The following is a 24,032-nucleotide window of genomic DNA, read 5'->3' on the forward strand; positions in this document are numbered from 1 at the left end:
TTAATTCATCTTTAACGAATGTCAAGGAGCAGAATATAGCTTGAAGGTTGTTATAAGCGTTGAAAGACTCCACTAGCTCGAAACAGTGGTTGAATCTACGTAGTGAATGGAGTGCTGTTTTGATAGTGTTTTACTAAGGGACAAACGATCATCATAAGAATGTCTGGGCACTAGTGGTAAAAAGAAAGTTCTGTACCACGGCACTTGTTATCACAGTCTCGTTTCTTCAAAGGACAACGTTGGATTTGGACGGGTAAAGTGACAATCGTCTGGAATGTCACGTGCGCACGACATGGCAGAATATCCGCACGTAAACATTTATGAAGAGTGATTTTGTCGTTAGTTCGTGACGGGGAGGTACGTTCTCGTGTGTGTTGTGACGTTAGTAGCAGTGACGATGTGCCACTGAGTTGCCTCTGCGTACGAAGCGAGCAGACACTATGAGTACGTCGGACGTGGAGGAGGATCGCGAGATCAACGTAGACACGGACAGCCGGTGCAGCGGCGACGACGACAGCTACCGCAGCAGCGACGGCTCGTCACCGCCCCCGCCGCCCGCGCACGCGGCGCCGCTGCCGCCCCCGCCGCCCCCGGCGTCCTCGTCACCGCCGCCGCAGCAGTCGGCGCCGTCGCTGCCGTTCAGCATCTCGCGCCTGCTGGGCACGGAGCCGGCGCTGCCGCTGGCGCTGCCGCCCCCGCAGTCGCCGCTGCCGCCTCCGCAGTCGCAGCCGCCCCCGCAGCCGCAGTCGCTGTTCCCGCCGCTGGTGCGCGTGCCGGCGGCGCTGGTGTACGCGGGCGCGGCGGGCGTCATCCGCGTGCCGGCGCACAGGCCGCCGCCCCCGCCGCCCCCGCACGCGCACGCGCCGCCCTTTCCCTGGCTGGACGCCGCCGCCCTGCAGCGCAGCGCCGCCGCCGCCGCCTTCGCCTCCCACGTCGTCAAGGAGCGCCTCACAGGTAACGCCTTCCTGCCCCGTGTTCCTAATATATATACCGCAGTGGAACAACGGCTCTAACAACGAGACATTATTTCAGTGTCGGAAGTATGCACATTGATATTTTTCTAAAACTTGTCATACAGTCTTAACACAGGGTGTTTCAAAAAGGACGACCTGATTTCAAAACTCCATAATTATTAATAAAAATACACTAAAAACATGGGATGGATAGCAAAATACTCACAAAAAGTTAAAGTTTTAGTTTTGCTATTACAAATACTCTGTGTGTCCACCAGCTGCAGCACGAACAGGGAAGATGTACTCACTTTCCTTCACATATCCCCACGTGAAAAAATCGCATGGGGTCATGTCTGGCAATCATGGAGGCCAGGAATGAAGTGCAGAGTCTCAGGGTCCCGTGTGCCCTTATTCAGGCAGAGTATCACTGAGAAACTACCGTATGTTGTTGTGCCAGTGTGATGGTCCTCCTGAAATTGTGGAAAAAGCTATTTCTGCAGCATTTGAAGACAGCTCAACACTGGACAGTGGGCTCGGAAACCCGGGACACTGCCCTGCACTACTTGCCTTCAACGTCGCCAGATGTGACCCCATGCGACTTTTTCTTGTAAGGGTATGTGAAGAAAAGCGTGTTCATCTCCCCATAACATTGTGACATAGAGAAAGTGAAGAACAGAATAACAGCCGCCATAAGTTCTGTAAATATGGATACGTTTTGTAATTCATGACAAATTTAGCTAACGTCTAGACGTTGTTCTTGCTGCTGCTGGTGGACACGTAAGGTATTTGTAATATCATAGCTAAAACCTAAAGATTTGATTAGTATTTTGCAATTTATCGCATGTCTGCAGTATGTTTTTATCGAGTATTGAAATCAGGACATTCGGTTTGAAACACCCTGTAGAACTGACTTTATTCTTCTTTGTTTCTGAAATTTTCAAAATTATGACATACCAGTAAATTGCCAACACCGATTCTTTAAATTTTCCAACTCCATTTTATAAAACTTCATGTCTTCTGAAATACACGTCGTACAGTGACAGAACTTTCTAGCATAAAAGTCTGATCTCACGAACTATGTATCGTACACCGATATTATTTCACAAGTACATTCAGTGGCAGGAGCGGACTATCCAAAATTTGTTGCGAATGGAATTAGTACTACAGAAGTAACAAATTTTAAAAATCGAGTCTGGTAAAGCAGTTTTACTGCATGAACAGTGACAATGTAGTAAGCGAAAAACTTTTCTCCTTTAGTCATTTTGTGCGGGGTGTCGGCGAGAAAAAAATTTCACAAAGGTTCGAAATTATGTGTAAAGTTGGTTGAAAGACGCTAAGTGTTGTCATGCTGAAATACTGGATGAATATATTCTGGATAATTTGCGTGCCTTGAATTACGTTGCCTCAAGATAGTTACGAGTTTATAACTGTAATAATTGACTTACTGTACTAAATCTGTAATTTAGGAGTATAGTATCAGTATTATATTAAGTTTCTGAATTCGGTCAAGAACAGCGTCAGTGTAGTAAGCTACAGAATTTTTTTCCTTCCGTCATTTTGTGCGGGGAATCAGCGAGAAAAAATTTCGTAAAGGTTCGAAATTATGGGTAAAGTTTGTTGGAAGAAGCTAAGTGCTCTCATTCTCAAATACTGGATGAGTATATTCTGGATAATTTGTGCGCTTTGAGTAACACCAAGATATGAACTCTGTCCGAAAAGGCCTCGGAAGACCCAAGGGAACCGACCGACCGCCGTGTCATCTTCGACCGATAGGCTTTATTTAATGTGGATATGGAGGGCCATGTGGTCAGCATACCGCTCTCCCAGCCGTTGTCAGTTTTCGTGACCGGAGCCGCTACTTCTCAGTCAAGTAGCTCCTCAATTGGCCTCACGAGGGCTGAGCGCACCCCGCTAGCCAACAGCAATCGGCAGACCGGATGGTCACCCATTCAAGTGCTAGCCCAAGTCGACAGTACTTAATTTTGGTGATCCGACGCCAAGACCATTGGCTGCCTCAAGACGTATACCCAATGTGTAGCTTTAATACTCGACTTATTGTTTTAAACCTGTAACATAAGACTTAAGCTCTTAATGAGTGTATCATAACATCATTTTAAAGTTTTGGATTTGGTCAAGAACTGTATGAAATATTGAAGATCAGTTTTTTCTCATCATGGAAATCGATAGACAGGCAAACTGTAAAGGGGACTTTGCCCAAAGTTAGCCCTTTAGTTTTATAGGTAGGCCTATGATGATTACTCATGAACACGCAAATTTCAGTTGAAACGAGAAGTTACCGTAGCCACTCACAAATTATTGAAACTCTACTAAAACCAACCACCGTTTTTTTATTTGCACTACACGTTTCGGTAGTTTAAATTCCACCATCAGGTCATTTTCATTTTCTTTCTTTTTTTTCCGAAATATTGCTACCCAACTGGTTACCCAAAAATAGTACACAAATAGTGTTTTGTTTTGCTTTTGCTTTCTGCTACCGCACAGTGCCACAGGCTACCTATAAGTTGTACATAAAATACACACATGTCTCAGCCCACCTGTTATTGGAGGTTTAACCCTCCGAAACGCATAGTGGTAATTAAATTTTTTTATATTAAGCAGTTGAGGCTTTCCCTGTCACTTATTGATGTTTTGCCTGCTGGCTTCGGCATCAGTATCTTCGCCCGAAGTTGGTTTAACAACTTTTCTAACGCTTCGCCGAGATGAGCAGCTGGCATTGTCAAAGGTTCGCACTCCATTCATGTTCGTGAATGGATAATAAATCTTTGACGATGCCAGCTACTCCTGCTGGCGAAACGTCATAAAAATTATTAAACTTGGAGCCAAAAATCCCGAACAGGCAATTCTAGCTACACTCACTTGTAGACCCAAATGATATTCGTAGCAGTCGTAGTAAAGGCGAACCTAAAGTGTTCGCATTTAAAGTTACATAAATTTATCGAAACAAATTTTTACACACTATGTTCAAAATAAAAGAGTTGATAAGTTGTAGAATGTAACGTATTCAGTTACATAAATTTATCAGAGTACAAGTTTTCACACACTGTTTTCAAAATAAAGAGTGGATAAGTTGAAGAATGTAACGTAGGACTCTTTATACCTAAGGAATACCGAACTCGGTAAGTAGTTGCCCTGTTTACCACACAGACAATAATTATCTCGCCCTAGTTTACACGTAGTTGAACTATATATTACGCTTTAGTATAATACACTATTGCATTGGTTGTTAATAGAATATTTTATACATTTTGAATGAAACACACACAACTGTAATATTCTACAACATTGTAGAATATTACGCCTGTGTAGTGTGTTATTCATTCACAATGTACTACACAATTGTATTCGTTTCGCGATTATAGCCACGTGAATTTTTAAACGACATTTTCGTATTAACTGTACTGTGTATTATAATTTCCACAATTAAACTTGCGGCTTTTCAGTCATTTTCAAGTGGATAAGCTATAATAATTTATTTTTTTCCATCAGTGCTTTGACTGGTTTCATACGGTCCGGCACAAATTCCTCTCCTGTGCCAACCTCTTCATCTCAGAATTGCACTTACAACCAATGCAGTCACTTACCTGTTGGATATATTCGGATCTCTGTCTTCCCATAAAGATTTTATCTTCTATACTTTCCTCCAATATCACAGAAGTTACTCTCTGATGACATAACACAAGTCTTATCATATTGTCCCTTCTTCTCGTCATTGTCCTCCATATTTACTTTCCTTGCCAATTATTTGAAGAACTTTCTCCTTTCTTATCTTATCAGTTCACCTAACTTTCAGTATATGTTAGTAGCAACACATTTCAAACGCTTCGATTCTCTTATTTTTCAGTAGTGAACACTAAAGTTAGAAATTTTGCAGGCAAAAAGTTTACACGTTTCACATTGCTTCCATGAAATAATCGATAATTGGTGTATGTGACGAATGCTGATATGAACCATAAACCTCAAATCCTTTATTTTACTAATCTTGATAACTGCAGGTATTTTCAGCACGTGAGTATATTTTCTCGATTATTAATCTAGATTATTTGATGAAAATGCTGTAACACTTATATGTTTTTTGCCTTTAGAATTTCTAACTTAAATGTTTATTATTGACTGCAGCTTAATGTAAATTAAAAATCACCTAAATCGAATATCTAACTGTGAAAAATCTAACACATACCAGTACAAAACTTTAATACAATGTTCTTGCTTCAGGAGCTTCGTTAAATTTATTATCACATGCTTATCTCGGTGTGATGACACTGGTAGTGATTTAGTGTGGCTTTTCCATCGATAATTTGATTTCGATGGTTGCTTTTGTGAAACCTTTCGCGTTCTCAATGCGGCTTTTTTTTAATAGACAGCAATGTAGCTAACTTTGGGAAAAATTCGGATTTATATACACGACTTAGCTAACTTTAGGAAAGGCCCTGATTTACATACTCGACGATAACATGTACACAATCTCTTCTCTGAGTCGATAGTAGCAGCATAGCAAAGGCCAAGAAATATTTAGGTTCAAAAGCCAGTTCGACTTTTCTTTGCGTAATGAAGATTTTTTAAATTCACATTAGAAGAAGTAACTTATCAATTAATCGATTTGGAACTCCCATTAGTACAATTGTCCTCGCATTTATGACTAGATCATTGTTAATTTTCGTGTTTCATCTGAAGGCGAGCGTGTGAAGTTCTTAAGAAGCTTCATCAGCAATAGCCCTCGATCAGAACAAACAGCGAGCCGTATTTTAAGCAAATACGCAGGAAAAAACTATGCTGAAATTACAAACAGAGCGGAAATGAATATCTTTCGACCACATACCTAATTTATAAATCTATTAGAACTGGTAATAATAATTGCTTATCTAAATTGACGGTGAAGTAGTTTTAGGACTCAGTTTATTTACACATGTGCTGTTAATAACCTACACACTAACTTGTTTGTTGTTTCCTTAGAAACTACAGAGAACACACCGAAATCCAGCTTCTATAATAAGGAGCTACCTCTCCTTTCTTTCTCTTCGTCTTCTACTGTTAACTACTACTCTGTTTTTCCCGGAATTTAATATTCTGAAGTATTTTTCTGAAACCGTGTCTAGTATTCCACTGACTTGTTTGTCGTTTGTGCAAGATTTGCCTGTTTTCATGTATTCATTTACACCTCTGGATTTTTCTAATTATTAATACCTTCAGTCACATTCCTCAGTGACCTTATCTCAACCTGGTACACATAATACACCTTCGTATATTTCCCCACAACTGTTTCTTATCTTGTATTCATAATTAGTAATTTTGATATTTTTGATAGATAATAGCGCTGTGATTCCCGATGCAGCTCCCTCATGACAACAGCAAATTGTTAAACCCTACTGTTTTTATATAAGAATACTTTGTACCAATGTATAATTTGAATTTACTGATTTTATGACTTATACTATCCCACACAGAACAAAAGTCTAGTCGAAACCTGGTGAATAACAATAACACAAAGATAATTACGTACCTTCAAAAGCATACCTTCAAAAGATATATATCCTTCAAAAGCATTAGCGAATGAAAAACCCCGTGCCCAATTGAATTCAATTTATAATGAAGAAGTTTAACAGTCCTCTCTGTGGGATAGTGTTGACATTTGCATTTTTTCTAAGGACCTATATGAAGATAGATTTTGTAAACTTATTAGAACGATATACATATGGAGAAGGTTACACAATCTAAGGTGTGGATTAAGTTGACGCCTTTTATATTTGGCCATAGGTCACGTATAGCTTTTCCACATACAAAATCGTTCTATAATTTGTGTTCTACTTCGGCACTACTATAGTGTAATATTTGTATAAACTGACACATAAAGTCTCTTCTAGAACTACTAATATATTACGCCTGTTATTGCTACAATACCATACAAGATAACTCTATCGATATTCCAATTACTCAAATTATTTAGCAGGTCCACTTGATTAAAATAGTTCAATACGCTACACATCTTTACGCGAGCGCGGTATCTTGTTTTCATAACACACGTGGTCAGCCAGTATTTTTGAGAAAACTTCAGAAAAAGTGGGAGAAACTACACTCCTGTAAAATCAGAGAAGTACAGGTATTAGGTGTCATGTACAGTTTCTTGCTCCTTTTAACCATTAGAGTTCTGAGAAAATTACCGCGCAGTCGGCGGGTTTTGTGATTTCTCATATAACGTTTATGTGAAGCACACAACTGCACCAATTTTTTTAAACAAAAACTAACTGCAATACCAAGAAAGTGATATGAACAGGTCAGCTAATTGGACTAAAAATACCTCTACTTATAAAATAATTAACTTTGCATGTCTTATTTTCGGCTGTTAGCTAATTATAAATTTCGGAGACAAATGAAGTTGCGGGACGACGATCTGCTATTCGCTAAATCCTTCTCTTTCCTCTCAAATGTCGCAGAGATTAGTATCTTCAGCGCTTTTTCGTTGAAGAAATTATAATGTACTGGGTGACGGTGTTTCGCTTTTCTTTAGCTGCACTAATATTCCAGGAAGCGGTCCGTGTTCTGTGCTGTTCGTAAACTTTATTCATCTTATTTGTTTCGTCTCGATGTAACGTTACGGAAAGTAACGCTCTTTCTAATGCGTTCTTGTAACAAATTGTGAACATAAGGGCATCCTCACACTGATACACCCATTACCTTTACACGGATTACTCCTTCATGGGCAATGTACATCTCCTACGACCTTCCCACCAGCGTCTGTTGTGAGAAGCTCACCTTTTTAGTTGGAGAATAACTTATTTGCTTCGCTGATTTTAGATAAAAGCATACTTCATCCTCTATTAATGTATGTTTCGTGTTCACGTGCCTTTTCGGTCAGCTGCGCATTCTTTTAGCTGCAGCTGTTTTAAGACTCTCATTCGTCATATTGTTTAGCTGTTGCGCCCAATGGAAGCTTTCCTTCAAAAACGTTTACCTTTACATCTTTACGAGAGGTGAAGAGACGTTACACCAATTATTTTCATGGAAAGTTTAATTCTTTGTAACCTTAGTTTTAGATTGTTGCCTACATGCAGTGCAACATTAGTTTTCTTTCGCCTACTAGTGCCAAGTATTGGAAAATAATATTTAAGAGTGAAACTGTTCTTGTATCTATACTGTAGATCAGATGTTTCTGTAAAACTTTGTTATCGGAAGATTACCTCCTCTTAACAGATGAAACAGAAGCGTTGAAATTTGTATCATATGATTTCATCCGTTTGGCTTCTGCAATCGTGTACACAGTTTTGGCATTGCTAAATTTTTACTACACACAAACAGATATAGCGGATGGGGTTGGTAGCTATACAAATAACTCACTACTACTTAGTTGCTGATTTAGAACAATATACTTCACAAATCAATATTGCAGTGCTTGTGTTATTCAGAAATACAATGCAATGTTCCTTCGGATATGCGCTTCCTTCCGAAGGAACCGGCAACGCGGTGGCTACAGCCGTTATTTATTAAATGTATTCTCAGTTGCGAATATGGGAAACCACTAACTGTATAATGGAATGACGGCAATGAAAATTTGTCCCGGTAAGGGACACAATCCCGGATTTCCGGCTTATCGCGAACCGTACCATACCATTAGGCTATCCGAGCACGACTTCACGGCCATACCCAATCTTCTATAAGTCGTCGACCATGTGTCTACAACTGCTGAAATGGTTCAAATGGCTCTGAGCACTATGCGACTTAACTTCTGAGGTCATCAGTCGCCTAGAACTTAAACTAATTAAACCTAACTAACCTAAGGACATCACACACACCCATGCCCGAGGCAGGATTCGAACCTACGACCGTAGCGGTCACGCGGTTCCAGACTGAAGCGCCTAGAACCGCACGGCCACACCGGCCGGCGTCTACAACTGCACTCGTACATTAATATGTATAGTCCTGTACAGGGGAGACATTTTTAATTGAAAGTCGCTTGCCCGGTGTGGCGGGTAAATACGGCATTGCAGTGCCTGGGTTACTCAGAAATACGATGCAAAGTTCCTTCGGACATGCATACATGCATGCATAATGGATGTACGAGCACAGGTTGTAGACACGTGGTTGACAGCATATGGAAGTTTGGATCTGGCTGTAAGTCGTGTTAAGGTACGGCTCGCGATAAGGGGCAAATCCGGGTTCGAGACCCGATCCGGGACAAATTGTCATTGGACTCATTGCATTGTAGAGCTGATGGTCGTCCATATTCGCAACTGCGAGTACATTTAATGTACTTGCCAATTCCCAACCCCAACCTTATGCACAAGCACGGGCAGTGGCAAGGGAGGGGGGGGGGGGGGGGTGAGCTATGGGGGCTATAGCCCCTCCCAATGGAGTATCATATTACATTGGATAAAATGACTTCAGAAATCAGCGAATATATTACTCCAACAGATTCAATCTATTTTTAATAATTATGTAGCAATATAGGTTGCAATGTATTTCAAACACATTTTAACAAAAGAATAAGAGCTACAAATAGCTTACTGTCTAAACCAATAAATATCATTTAACTTAAAATTGGCGTCTTATTATTTTTTAAGACACAGTTTTTACCCTGAACTCCAAAACAGTTACCAAAAACTACTTTACGCAAAACCAAATTTTACCAGTTTGTCGGTGGAGGACTCCAATTCTCCTGTTGTTAAGCGATATTCCATTCCCCCAAAAACCCCTTCCTCCCCCATTAGGCCCCCAACCCTTGACCGACTACTTCTAGAATCGCCCCTGTGCACAAGCCATTTGGGTAAATTCACAGATGGAATCAGAAATTTGACTATCCAATATCATTGGGAACTCGTGAAAAAGCAAAATATAAGGCAAAAAGTTTCGAAGACCACACTAACTCCTTACCCACATGTTGGTGCTTATGTACCCGCTTGAGACTCGCACTGGGTTGCACAGGCCTATAGTCACCCCTTACAATATAACTGTGATGCAAATGTCATTTAATGAAATGTATCTATTACGGTTCCTGTTACCAAAAGGTAGGTCGTTCTGATCAAGTGATTTAATTGCTGACAACCATATACCATTACAGCGGAGTGACTCCTAGGCATCCGTCGATGCAGGGCAGTGAATTCGCAAGACAAGACAATTGTACGGGTGCTCACACGTTCAGCAGTCCCGTCGCTACAGACCCTGATACCTCAAATATGCTTAACAGCGTGAGTGAACGTGCCTCAGCTGGAGACAACTTCGTTTTGTCCACATACTAACAGCATTTTTTTTTTCAGTTTTGTATGCGTTTATTTTACGTACCTCGCAACTTGTAAAGTGTATTGGTGTCCGTAATACATTACAAATATGTTCTTACGTACTGCTGTAGATATTGTTTGCAAATAAGACTCTATACAATGTGAGAATGTAAACCCTTGTTTTGTGATTGCCAGCACGCGTATATACACCACTGGCTACGACGATTAAAAACTGCTATGAAATACGATCTCGTTTGTTTTATTTCACGAATATTGTCTTGAAATGTTACTCAATTATATGCTACGTATTTCATCTCCGCAGTATAATGCAGTGAAACTGGTTGGAACAATCTAATTACAGAAATAGGCTAACACACTTCCACAGAGATTGGTATTTATGTTTACATTAAACGTAAAGGCTTACTGCGCAAGCCTAATTTCTTTTTAAAATTATTTATGTTGTTCACAAACTCTCCTGTTCACTATCAAAGTAGCTAAACATTTTGTTGTGTGCTTAAGATAACGCCGAAAAAATTGTGGTTTAATCTAAGCGTTAAATGTATGAATGCGATAGTTGTTTTCAGACCAAATTTGGTTGCTGACAGAAACTTCGTAATGGCAAAACTGTTCTGTGATCATGTTCGTAGCAAGCCTATTTTTTAGACTGCTGTATGTAGCGTGTTTCACAGCGTATTCTTAGACATATTTTTTCCCCTTGAGAGCAGCGAGGTTTATATGGATTGTGGTGTATGTCATCTTTCTCTAAACTTTCAGTATTTCTTAACAGATGTCACACTTCGTGCTGTTCGCTGACATCGTTAATATTTGATTTAACATGCCTATTTTTCTTCTCCTTGGCAGGAACTGATACCTCCGGATGCATGCATTTTTACAACAACTGCCTATCCGTTCCTTAGTTTTTTGTTCAACATAAATTTATTTTTAGTATCGAAGACCCGTGCGAGCTGTTGGAATTTTTGTCGAATACTTTCAGGACATCAGTACTTGCGTGTATTAACCCACGTGCTACTTGTTTCTCGTATAGTATCAGAATATCAATACTAGTTAAAGAACAACTTAAAACTTATCGTATAAATGCCAGCTTTTGCGAATTTTTTAGTAGTAAAATCATGATGAGCTAATATGACACATGACACATCTCCATGCAGCAGTTCTAGTGATGGATTTGAGGGAAAGAAGAAATGAGCCTCTCAGGTGATGCACAAAGACGAGCTCTACGTTCACTAACGCCGTAATTGTAGAACACAATTAATCTAAAACCGACGCTTCACACATGGTCCAGGAGCGTTTGTGAAATAGAATAGCAAGAGTTTCTTATTGGCTGTAGCGATATTGCGCACCACGTGATGGAAAACGATTCTTGAATCGATGCGCTTCCGTCTCGCATTCGAACATCAGTACTGACGAAATGGTAGGTAAAATAAAAGCAATCGTACAACAATCAATGTGTAACGTGTTCCATAAAATTCTGTCATTGCCTCTGTCACACTGCTTTTGACATGCTGAATTAGGAGCAGTTATTCACAGATTATTACGTTACTCGACAGACATCACCGGCAACTAACGCGGGGGAATACTCGTTGTATGCACTAACGAACTAGCGTATAAATTGCACAATATGGTGATGGACTATATTTTGTGTATAAAGAGCATTCTGGAGCGTGTCATAAATTCATTATTCATTTTTGTTGTCGCACTAAATTTCCAGTTAGAGCAACAACATTCCGTCTGAGTAGGTATCGTTTGCAGTATCCCCTACCTCGAACGGTCATTACCTCTGTCTTTGGTAAAAGCGTCTATTTTGCTTGTGAAATACGCTTTAATTGCGCAATAGTTCTGATAATTAGACTTGTTGCGTGACTAAGAAACTATTTGTCGTAGCGCGTTTGTAAGCTACTGCTTCACTTCTTTCAACTGTCTCCTTCAGCAATAACAAGTTTCAGCTTTCTCTAGTAAACCGAGTAGAGGTGGACGATCACATTACAATAGACGGAAGATAAAAGCTCATGAAGCACGGCGCGCAGAAATGTTTTGAGCAGCGGCAGGAACGAATGCTGATATATGTAGACTTAAGTAGGTGATCTCCACTAAATGAACACATTTACAAGCACTCCGATTTGAATATCAACTTAATTTGCAGTTTTACAGACATATTATTAGCTTTATCAGTTTACCAAACTTTTTTCTCTATTATAAGATTCTGGATCTTCGGCGTACTCGTATTGCCCAAATATCCAGCTGATCCTAATTCGTGGGGAAGAGTGCTCCCAACTTCTCTCGAAGCCTATATCACTTGACAGTCATTCCTCGGGCAATGCAATATATATTTATAATTTTACTACTCTAAGCAATGTTTTTCTTAGAGCAACTACACACGTTCTTCCAGTGCTCTGTACATCAGAGGTGATCCTAAACAGCTTTTTTACATTGTTCTTATTGCTTTTGTCTCTCAGTCAGAATGTTATCTCCTTTCTTTACCTCGACGATACAAAAAGAACGGAGATTATGGCATAACGCCCCATCGACTGGGAAGTTATTAGAAGAACAGCACAGGCGCGGATTTGAGAAGAATGGGGAAGTAAAAGGATCGTGCCTTTTCAAAGGAACTATCCCAGCACTCACCTTAAGCGATTTAAGAAAACCATAGGAAATATGGATCGCCAGCCCGGTATTTGAGCCGCCTTCCTCCCGAATACGACTCCAGTGTTCCCATATGCCACCTCACGGAGTCTGTATTACGTATTATCACTGATGATAACTATTATGGAATGGTCGAATGCTACTTCTGAAAGCACAACAGAACGGCGAGAAATGGTGCACCGGGGACTTTGTTTTATCTGCAAAACAACAACCTTACGCACACAATGCATCACACAGGAACTGTTTTGCTCCACAGGATCGATGGTTTGGACGCATCTACCGAGCAGCCAAGCGACTGCCTCTTGTTCATGCAGCTGGAGGAATAAGTAGTGGACGTGCGACAGCACTGTGCCACCGTTGCAGCGTCGCAAATTGCAATGGAGCAACGAACAGAACTTTCTAAATCAAGTCTTAAGGACATTCCCCGAAATGTTCTGAAGAAGAGAAAACAGAGTGCAAAGTTTGTCCCGTACACTTTGACTTCCGAATAAAAAGCAACGACGCATGGACACCTGCCGCGGCTTAATTGAAATGAAAAACGCAGGCCGTTCTTTTCTGGAAAAAAAATCACCACTCGTAACGAGGTCCGGTATTATCAGTATGAATCTACCACAAAACGACAAAGTGCAGAGTGGACCTCTGTTCGCCAAGACCGAAGAAGTTGCGAATGTGACGCGCGTCATGAGATGAACTTACTTGGCAGTTCCACGAGGTTGTATGACTGTTCTGTGCGTAGTAATCAAGTGGAGAGTGACTTAGTAGAACACCCGAAGCATTAGAAACCACCATCTTAATTTTTCTCAATTTTTTATTAATGCGCTCTCGAAACAGTTCGGACTGAAAGGTTTGCCGCATAAGCCTTATACCATACTCACTGTGGTAAAGACGGCGCCAAATATACAGTCTTCGACTGAAAAATTTACTTGAATTCACGAATGCTCCACTGAGAGATATTCTAAAACAGCACTGTCCTTTAGACTCCTATAGTGGCGTCATTATGACAGGGAACTACCAGTTTTACGGTCTCTCATATTCGGAGGGCGACAAAAAAAATAGCGGGACTTTTTTTTTTATTTCGAGGTCTTTGTACATCAGATTTTCAAAATTCTTTTTATCTTGTTGGTAAACATGCTCCTGATGTATTTTTATATTTTCAGCTGTTTTGCATATTTGATTCATCGTTGACAGCAGAAAAGATTGTATGTGTTTTCTAGCGCGCGGCGAATTTTTACTTTCGAAAAAGATGGATCAAATAATCTGCATTAAATTTTGCTTGAAAAATGGAATAAAGTGCAGCACCGCATTCGAAAGTTGACTGTGGCTTTTGGTGAATCTATTACGAGTAAGACAAGAATTTAAGAGTGGTACAAACGTATCAAAGAGGGTCGAGAACACTTTGAAGATCATGACCTTCCTGGAAGCCCTAACACGTCGATGACTGACGACGATGCGGAAGAAGTCAGGAAAATGGTTCTGGGAAATCGCCGAATCACCATTAGAGAGGTTGTTGATGATGTCGGCATATCCGTTGGCTCATGCCAAACACTTTTTCAGTTGTTTTGGGCATGAAACGTATGGCAGCAATGTTTGTTAAGAACTTGTTGAATTTCGACCAAACGGTTTCTCATAGATATCGCTCAAAAACTGTTACATTAAGTCTGCAACGATTCCGGACTTCTAACGAAGGTTATAACAGGTGACGAAACATGAGTATACGTTTATGACGTCGAAACCAAGACCCTACAGCCCCAGTGAAAACTGCCTGAAGAGCCAAGACCGAAAAAATTCGACACGTTCGATCACATGTGAAAGTTCTTGTCACTGTGTTCTTCGATTACAACGGGATAGTGCATCATCAGTTCCTACCTTATGGTCGTGCGGTCAATAAGGATTACTACCTAGAAGGTATGCGCCATTTGCGGGTAGCAATCCGAAGAAAACGACCAGAATTGTGGCAAAACCACTCTTTGAAAATGCATCACGATTATGTTCTCGCCCACACCTCAATGCTTGCTCGTGATTTTTTTTGGCAAAAAAGAAAACTGTCATGTTTCCCCGGCACAGTATTTTCCGGAATTGGCCACATGCGACTATTTTGTATCCCGAGGCTGGAAAGAACCAAGAAAGGACGTCGTTTTGCCACCATTGATGAGATAAAAACAGAACCGCTGAAGGAGGTGAACACCATAACAAAAAATGAGATCCAGGAGTGCTTCCGAGATTATAAAAAGCGCTGGCACAAGTGTATTATATCTGAGGGGGATTACTTTGAAAGGGTCGAAGTCGATGTTGATGAATAAAAAGGGATTTTTTTAAGAAAAAGAAAAATACATTTACTTTTTTGATCACATCTCGTACGCTCTTATCGAACGTGGATTTCCACTTTCGGGATGAAGATGCTACTGGAAGGTATGCAATGTGGTTTACAACTGCCAACATGTCAGTTAGTTACTTGATTGCAGTGTATCATTAGATACTAGTGTCAAAGCGCTGGCTGAAAGTGCCATTTCAGTCGGAAATAAAAAGAAGCTTTGAAGAACACGATGAGGTGAAATTCGAGATGATAGAAGCGGCTAGTAGAGCAGATGAAACACTTTTACGACGTTTAAATAAAATAAAGCTCTTACTAAGGCTTGCAGCATGACGGACATCGTAGTAATTATGTTCAAAGCACGTAACTTAATACCGAAACAGCAATTCCGAAAAACCTTTTTTCCGTCTTTTTCCTCTTCTTCGGACCTCGTTTCCAGCGAGATTTACGTACTATTAAATTTGAGCTGTTTTGTAAAATAACTCATACAGTTTCTTTTTTCCCTTTTTTACCTTACATATCCGACGGCAAAGTTTTCAGTTGCAAGTATACTGGCGCATGAAACCAAGATCTACCACTACTACTACAGATTGAAAGTGCGTGTCGAGATTTTCGTTGTTGTGCAGGTGTTTTCCGTGCAGTACAAAGACAAATGTGGGTAACAAAGCATTTGAAATGCAGTATTAAATGGGGGGGGGGGGAGGATTGGACCTGGAGGTATGGAGTACTTTCAATATTTTGGAAGACGGATGGCTACTTGTAATCCTGTTAAAAACCTGCATAATACCGAGTTTAAATCATGTTCTTGAAAGGAAAAGTATCTGATACGCTGTTTCTTTCTTTCCCTGAGAGCTACGTGGTTGGGATCGCGCTCTTTCCCCCGAGTATGGATGTATGGATGCCCTTGATTAGGCCTAATCTGTAACGAACCACCGTAGGCCTCTGATTCCTTATACTAAAATACTCAGAAAATAGCCCTGAACGGCGTTAAAAATTTTGACGGTTCATTTCGAGTTCTTTCCGAATATGTGTTACTTAATAATAACAACGAAAACACTAGGGAAATTACGATACTTCTGCAACTTCCGCAACAATGCGCAAGCGAAATTGATATCGAGAGACACATGATACGTGCAAAGGTAGCCCTCTGCCAGCCACCGTACGCTGGCGTGCTAGCTGCAGACGCAGGTGAAGACGTAATTATCGCTGTCACCGTTTCGTTCGCGGAACACAATCAGCCGGAATGGCCGAGAGGAGAGCGGCCTGTTGGTGTGTGTCGGAGCTGCAGCTGCTGCGGCCGCGACCACACAGATTGCAGTGCGTTGCATTGGCGGTTTTCCATAATTACGTGTGCAGCTGCGAGCTGGTGCCCCGTGCCCTCCTGGAACAGCCATTTCATAAACGTAATTAACGTGATAAAACGCCGTTAGCGCGATTCATAAAGGGATGGCGGAATCGCCGCGTTTCAGCAAATCGAGATTAAGCGCTGCGCAGGACGCGATAGCGGCAGGCCGAACTGCCAGTCCGTGGTACGAGTAGTACGGGCCGTTACGTACGTCTTACAGCGGCACTCAGCGGGCTGCACTTAGCTCGCCGTAATGGAACTCGCTCCCGTTCTTTCTTTTCCCTCCTGAAAAGCTGCAGTGAGCAAAAGAATGAAAAGTAACTGTAAGGACGATACAAGCAAGTACCCGTCACATGACTGCTCTACAACAGTATTTCCCAAGCTGGGGGTAGTTGCCCCATGAACGGAACGGTGAAATGTAATATTCTGACCGGTAAAAACAAAAGGATTCAACTGTATTGCGATCTCAAAACTAAATTATCTTTAAAATATCACAATCACGAAAGATCCGTACCTAAAGAATAGAAAGTTGTCCAAGTCACACCAATACCCAAGAAAGGAAATAGAAATAAGGCGCTGTATTACAGTATTACTATCGTCAATTTGCATTATGATTCTGGAAAATAAAATGTGTTCGAACAATATGAATTAGTTCGACGAAAACTATTTATTGAAAAACGGCCAACATGGATCCAGAAAATATGGTTCTTGTGAAACATAACTAGCTCCTATTCTTACGAAGTTGTGCTATCGACGGAGGATGTCAAATTAATTCCATATTTTTAGAGTTCATGAAGACATTTGACACCGTCCGACACAAGCGGCTTCTAATGCGTGCCTATGGTGTATCGCCTCAGTTGTGCGACTGAATTCGTCAGTTCCTGTCAGAAAGGTCACACTTCGTAGTAACTGACGGAAAGTCATCGAGAAAAGCGGAAGTAATATCTGACGTTCCCCAAGAAAGTGTTATAGGCCCCCTGTTGTTACTGATCAACACAAATGATCTGGGAGACAAACTGAGCAGCTCTCTTAGATTGTTTGCAGACGATGCTGTCATTTACCGTCGTATAAAATCATACGACCAAAAAAAAATTCCAAAACGATTTAGACAAGATGTCTGTATAGTGCGAAAAGTGGCAGTTGAATAATGAAAATTGTGAATTCATCCACACGAGTGTTGAAAGGTATCCGCTAAATTTCGGTTACACCATAAAACACATGAACCTAAATGCTGTAAATTCACCTAATTACTTAGGAATTACAGTTATGAATAACTTAAACTGGAACTAGCACATACAGAATGTTGTGCGGAAAGTAAACCAAAGCCTCCAATGTATTGGCAGACCACTTAGAAAATGCATAAGGTGTACTAAGGAGACAGCTTTCAACTAGCCTGTCTGGATTAATGCCGTGCGGTGTGGGATCCACATCAGATGGGACTTACGGAGGACATCGATAACGTTCAAAGAAGGGCAGTTGGTTTTGTATTATCGTGAAACAGGGAAGAGAGTACCACGGACTTGATGCGCGAAGTGAGGCGGCAGTCATTAAAACAAAGGCGGTTTTCTTTGCGGCAGAATATTCAAGTGAAGTTTTAATCACCTACTTTCTCCTCCGATTGCGAATATATCCCGATGGTGCCCACTTACGTAAGGAGAAATGATGATGATGACAAAATAAGAGAAATAAGACCTCGCACATAAAGATCTAAGTGTTCGTTTTTCCCGTGCGCCGTTCGAGAGTGGAACTGTAGAGAAATACCTTGAAGGTAGTTCTACGACACCTCTTCCCGGCACTTAGTTGTGAACTGCAGAGTAATCATTTAGATGTGTATTATATTATCATTATTTCGTAAGAGTGCAATACTGATTACATTAGTTACCAATAATCACACTTCTTTCACAAATATTAGCATTAACACGACACAATGTGGCGGAGAAACTTGTGAAAGTAATTTATGAACGTATTCCGCGAATAGTCAGCCCTCTACATATACTTTTTAGTTTGTATCATGCATCTATGACAATAAAATTGAAACATGGATATCACATATGCTTAAATAGCACAACAGTGATTATGTCATGGCTGCCTCGCTGATGCACGACCTACACTGTATAGATATTATTATTATTATTATTATTATTATTATTATTAGTGGCGGTGGTCAGACACAGTGCGATGACAGCCTGAAATCTCCTAAATTCTGCCGATTCAGAAGTAAGGAGTCCAACAGTCAAGTGATTTACGAACTATAGGTCCATGTGTAGTTCACAGATTTTAGTTTGGTTGTTTTTAAATAGGGGTGCAGGGTGTGAGCGAAGTAAGTGAAATGGTACAAAGGAAACGTCTTTTGTAACAACTGTCTGCCCTCTATGTGGATAATTGTCTTTCTTTTCTGAGGAGGTGTTGCTAGTACCACACGTAATACACTGAGAATTGCTTCATCATTAAATAAAGACGTTATTAGCAATAAGTTGTTCCAATTGTCTCACTGACTCATTAGTTCATGGTTTAGTAAAAAATTACAAAAATTAAATGTCGTTTATCTTTCGTTATCTTAAAAACAAATTGTTCATAGAAAATCATTTTCATTATAAAATTAAGTTAGGCGCTAACGACTGGGGTGTGAAGCTACTAAACAATACCTCATTGCGCTCAGAGGTAATGGTCTCAGAAAAGGATGGCACTTAGTGCCCAAACACAAGGATATATCCAAGGGCAAGTACAGGAAAACTTAAGAAACGTGCAACAACAATAAATAAATGAACGACTGAAGTGCAAAAAAATACAGTATGAAAATGATGAAATATTATTGTCAAGCAATATAAAAATAGATGACGCGATGAATGGCAATGTAATAGACGGGTGCTTGTACAATTCACATTTCACCATCTAAATCAGCAATGGACTCGTTTGCTGCAAGGACAGATTCAGTATTACTGCTCTTTCGGCGAAAGAATGTTGAACACATTGAGTGTTGAGTACATAAGTATTGTATATGGTAAACAAACAACGTCGATTCCTGTTACGTGTCAAATGGTTCCTATTTTCATTCAGTGTTTAAGTAGACCAAACAGCTGTTCATCTCCCAGGACAGAAGGAATGTACATAATCTGTCTGCATACAGAGCAAATTCTATGTGCAACAGTGATAGAGTGTTCTACATGTTTCTGTAACGTTCCTCTGAAGCATAATATAGGAACCAACCCCCTAATCACCTAGCGGGATGTGGGAAACCGCCTAAAAATCACATCCAGGATGGCCGGTACACCGACCATTAATGGTTTATCCGCCGGGCGGGTTCGATACGGGGCCTGTGTACCTCCCCGTCCCAGAAACGCTCGCGCTAACGGGCGAGACAACCTGGGCGGGTAAGTCATAGGAAAGATTTTCAGTGAAATGTGTGTATATGTTGTGTAAGAGACCCACTGTGTGTCAGTTCAATTCTTCTATGTTCCGTAACATTTGTTTATGAAGATAAAGTAGTGAGCTGGTAATTGTATAAATGTAGACCACTGCAGAGACCGTTCTGCAGAATTAGCAGACTAAATCAACCAAAGTACAAAAGTTCACGAAACAATGAATGTTGTAAAAAAATACAGAGAACTGTTTCTGTGTTATATTGATGCTTTCTGAAAAGAAAACGAAAGTTTGTCGACTAAACAGATGTTGTAATTATATCTGAAAACCAGGACAGAAGCAGTGTATCCATCCGTCTGCGTATAGTGTAAATTCTGTGTGCAAATGTGAGGAAGTGTTCTAAATGTCTGCGTAATGTTTACCTAAGGCGGAACATGAAAAGCTCCATATTACTACAGTTCATTGTCTCTGAAACTGTACTTTTGCAGCAGGTGCTGGCGGTCATCTATCCCCAAAACGGTAGTAACTCCACTTTACTAAAAAGCAAGATTAAGATAATGTTTTCGCTTCAGTAAGAGACTAGCTGTACTTCTGTACAACCACAGCCACTTAACGCCAGATTTCTGCACGGTAGAAAGCCAGCACAAGGATGTAATAACTCATATATGAACTAAAAATCTTTGAAAACCTGTGATAATATCTGTATTTCAGTAATAATCCCCCTAAAGACGTTCTCCTAAAGAGATGCGATTGTGTCTAAAGGAAACTTCTGTTATTTTTTGCTTTGTGTCGTATCTTGACAATCTCTTCTATTCTTGTAGTACGTATATTATTTCTGGGAAACACCATCGTAGTTTATTCTTAAACTTCCGTTGCTGGTGTCAGTTACCATGTGCCTAATAATCTGTGGGCAAAACATTCTTATATTCCTTGCCTTGCCTCGGCAGTTGCAGTTCCACTTGGTGAACTATACACGTTCTCGCCGCTCTGCAGATCGGCCATCAGCAAGCCGTGTTCGGATGCGTGCATCACGCCACGCCATCGGGTGATGTGCCTCGTGAATATAGCACAGGAAATGCAGTAATTACTCTTGCGCTGGAAGCTCGCCTCCTCAACAAGTGGACATTCATATTTCTATCTGTGGACCTTTTGTTGTCGGTCAGTTTTCCTTTGCTCATATTATTCACCTTACTCGCACGCATTTTCTTTCTCTACAGAAAAATTTGACCTTCACGTTTTGTTCCAGCGGCTAGTTACCAACAAAGAAAATTCTTACGTTTCATGACCATTCTGCGCTGTTAGATAACGGCAATGCTTTCTCTGCGGAGAACGGGGAGCTAGTGGTGAAGGTGCAGACCAGCGTGTGTTGTTGGTGGAGAACCGGGTAACGCAGCGGAAAATTAGCAGGTACAGTCAGAACTGTTGGTAATTGTGCCTTTCTCCATGCTGGCGGTAAAATTCCATCTGCCGTACGGTGCTGCCATCTCTGGGATGTATTGACAATGAACGCGGCCTCATTTTAAAACAATGCGCATGTTTCCATCTCTTTCCAGTCCAGAGAAAAAAAATTGTAGGCCTTAGAACTTGAATGCACCTCGTATTTTTAAAACAGTCTGTACACTGCTGAGAGGCTCATTTTCCCATATGCTCTTGGTCACCTTCCTTCGCACTACGTTTTGCCACAGATGATTCATCGTGTAGAATGTAGAACAATTTTTTTCTGATATGCCTGTGGTGCAGGCTTCTTACGCACTTTTAATCGTTGATTGCCACGTACAATATTGCGGCCATTGTTGATATATCAGTCTTCTAGATTTGCGACGTTCTTCATATGACAAGTATGGTCGTGCTTCAGTTCACATACCAACTTTGTAAAAATTCAAAATGAGGGAGTAAACTCCTTATAAACCACAATCAATTTCGATTAAATTTTCATTTGTATTTTAGGACGGATGAGAATCGTTGTTGGCTGCAGCACCCCAAGGGTTAGGCTCAGCTGTCTTATCGGAGAGAGTTTTCTTCCTTTGTGAACAATGGCCCTTTCACCGCGATGTGGGAGAGCTGTGTCTTAAGCATATTAGTTGTCTGGGTGACCATATTGGACGCGTGTATAGTGTGACGTATTATTTGTGTTAACTGATTCGATCCATGACCAAGTAGCTTTCTACGGCATGGTCCCCAGAAATCTGGCCAGAAAATAAGTATAAATAAAATATATTATGAGATAACTAGAGAAGAGACATCGTGAACCCTGGTGCCGGCGCATAGACTTCAATTTTCGCACATCACCAAGTGAGCCGCTGAGCTTAGCGCCACCATCCAACGAACGGATCACCAACAACAGTTTCACACGCCTCACGAGATGCTGCCGATAGGTTTGGAATTTAATCCAGGAAAGTGGTGGAAAGTCTGACGATCGTGACCTTTACACGATCATCTCGCCTCCAGCACTGGCCAAATACTGACAGCGAAAATTTCTTCGATCATCAGGATTCGAACCCGCTACTCCAGAGTAGAGTGCAACCGTACAAGCGTGCGAGATCCGCCCTAAGTAGAAGGGTCACTGGCAGTGAATGTCGGGCCTGGTGGTACAGCGGTGAAGGATTCTTTTAGCTGAAGTTTCACAAGCAACATACAAAAGCTATTTTTGTTTATCCTTTGAATAACATATTTTTGTAACATTTTGCTTTATAGGATTTCATTTGCGCACGTTTACTGCCTATAATCGTGTAAAAAATCGGACAATGGAAACTCCATGTTGAAATATCAGCAATATTAGGAAAAGGATAGATTGCTACTCACTGTAAAGTTGACTCTTTGAGCTACAGACAGGCCGAACGAAAACACTGCTACATATTATAGCTTTCGGCCAAAGCCTTCTTCAGCAAAGAAAACTCACACACCTAATTCACACAAGCATCACATCTCAGACACACATGATCACTACCACCGGAGCTGCTGGTGGTGGCGATCATGTGTGTGTGTGATGTGTGACTTTCTGAAAGTGTGTGTTGTCGTTGCTGAAGAAGGATTTGACTGAAAGCTACATAATTAAGTATGTGTTCGTTTGATAGACCTGTCTGCAACTCAACATGTCAACTTTACGGTGGGTAGCAATCTACCCTTAATATCCTACCGCTTCAGGAGTTTTTTTTTTTTTTTTGGAACAGTTAGAAGCAACGACAGAAGAGGGATAGTTCATATTTTTATGGTACGGTAAAAGTGGCGGTGCCACATAGGGGTAACTCTCATTTTAGTTTCATCTTTTTAAAGATTAAACTTAGTCAGATAAGTACAAATAAGTAGATATCAAAGGGGAAGAAAGAAAAATTCTAATATACATTATGATAAAGAAATGAAAAAAATAAAAATGATGTGAAGCGAGTGCTTCGAAACCCAGAGGTAGCCGTATCGAATCTCGGTTGGTCAGTTTTTGTTTCAACCTGGCCTTCACCTTGTAATGGTACTTGAATTACGTAACCATTAGGCAACTCAACTCAACCTCTCGATCCCAGCAATATTCTACTGTGTTTCTGTAAAGTAGTTACAGGGTGTTTCAAAAATGACCGGTATATTTGAAACGGCAATAAAAACTAAACGAGCAGCGATAGAAATACACCGTTTGTTGCAATATGCTTGGGACAACAGTACATTTTCAGGCAGACAAACTTTCGAAATTACAGTAGTTACAATTTTCAACAACAGATGGCGCTGCGGTCTGGGAAACTCTATAGTACGATATTTTCCACATATCCACCATGCGTAGCAATAATATGGCGTAGTCTCTGAATGAAATTACCCGAAACCTTTGACAACGTGTCTGGCGGAATGGCTTCACATGCAGATGAGATGTACTGCTTCAGCTGTTCAATTGTTTCTGGATTCTGGCGGTACACCTGGTCTTTCAAGTGTCCCCACAGAAAGAAGTCACAGGGGTTCATGTCTGGCGAATAGGGAGGCCAATCCACGCCGCCTCCTGTATGTTTCGGATAGCCCAAAGCAATCACACGACCATCGAAATATTCATTCAGGAAATTAAAGACGTCGGCCGTGCGATGTGGCCGGGCACCATCTTGCATAAACCACGAGGTGTTCGCAGTGTCGTCTAAGGCAGTTTGTACCGCCACAAATTCACGAAGAATGTCCAGATAGCGTGATGCAGTAATCGTTTCGGA

At 40.9% G+C, this 24,032-nt stretch overlaps 1 protein-coding gene across 1 annotated transcript in view; it reads left to right on the forward strand.

Moving 5' to 3' along the window:
- The first annotated feature begins 440 nt into the window (after positions 1 to 440).
- LOC126252240 (homeobox protein B-H1-like) overlaps positions 441 to 24,032 on the forward strand; it is a 460,727-nt gene continuing 437,135 nt past the window's right edge. The window contains exons 1-2 of the mRNA XM_049953113.1: positions 441 to 538; positions 893 to 954. Of these exons, the coding sequence (XP_049809070.1) occupies positions 441 to 538; positions 893 to 954 (160 nt within the window). The remainder of the gene's footprint in view (positions 539 to 892; positions 955 to 24,032) is intronic.

The sequence above is a fragment of the Schistocerca nitens genome, chromosome 4, assembly GCF_023898315.1.
Source record: "Schistocerca nitens isolate TAMUIC-IGC-003100 chromosome 4, iqSchNite1.1, whole genome shotgun sequence".
NCBI classification, from domain to species: Eukaryota; Metazoa; Arthropoda; class Insecta; order Orthoptera; family Acrididae; genus Schistocerca; species Schistocerca nitens.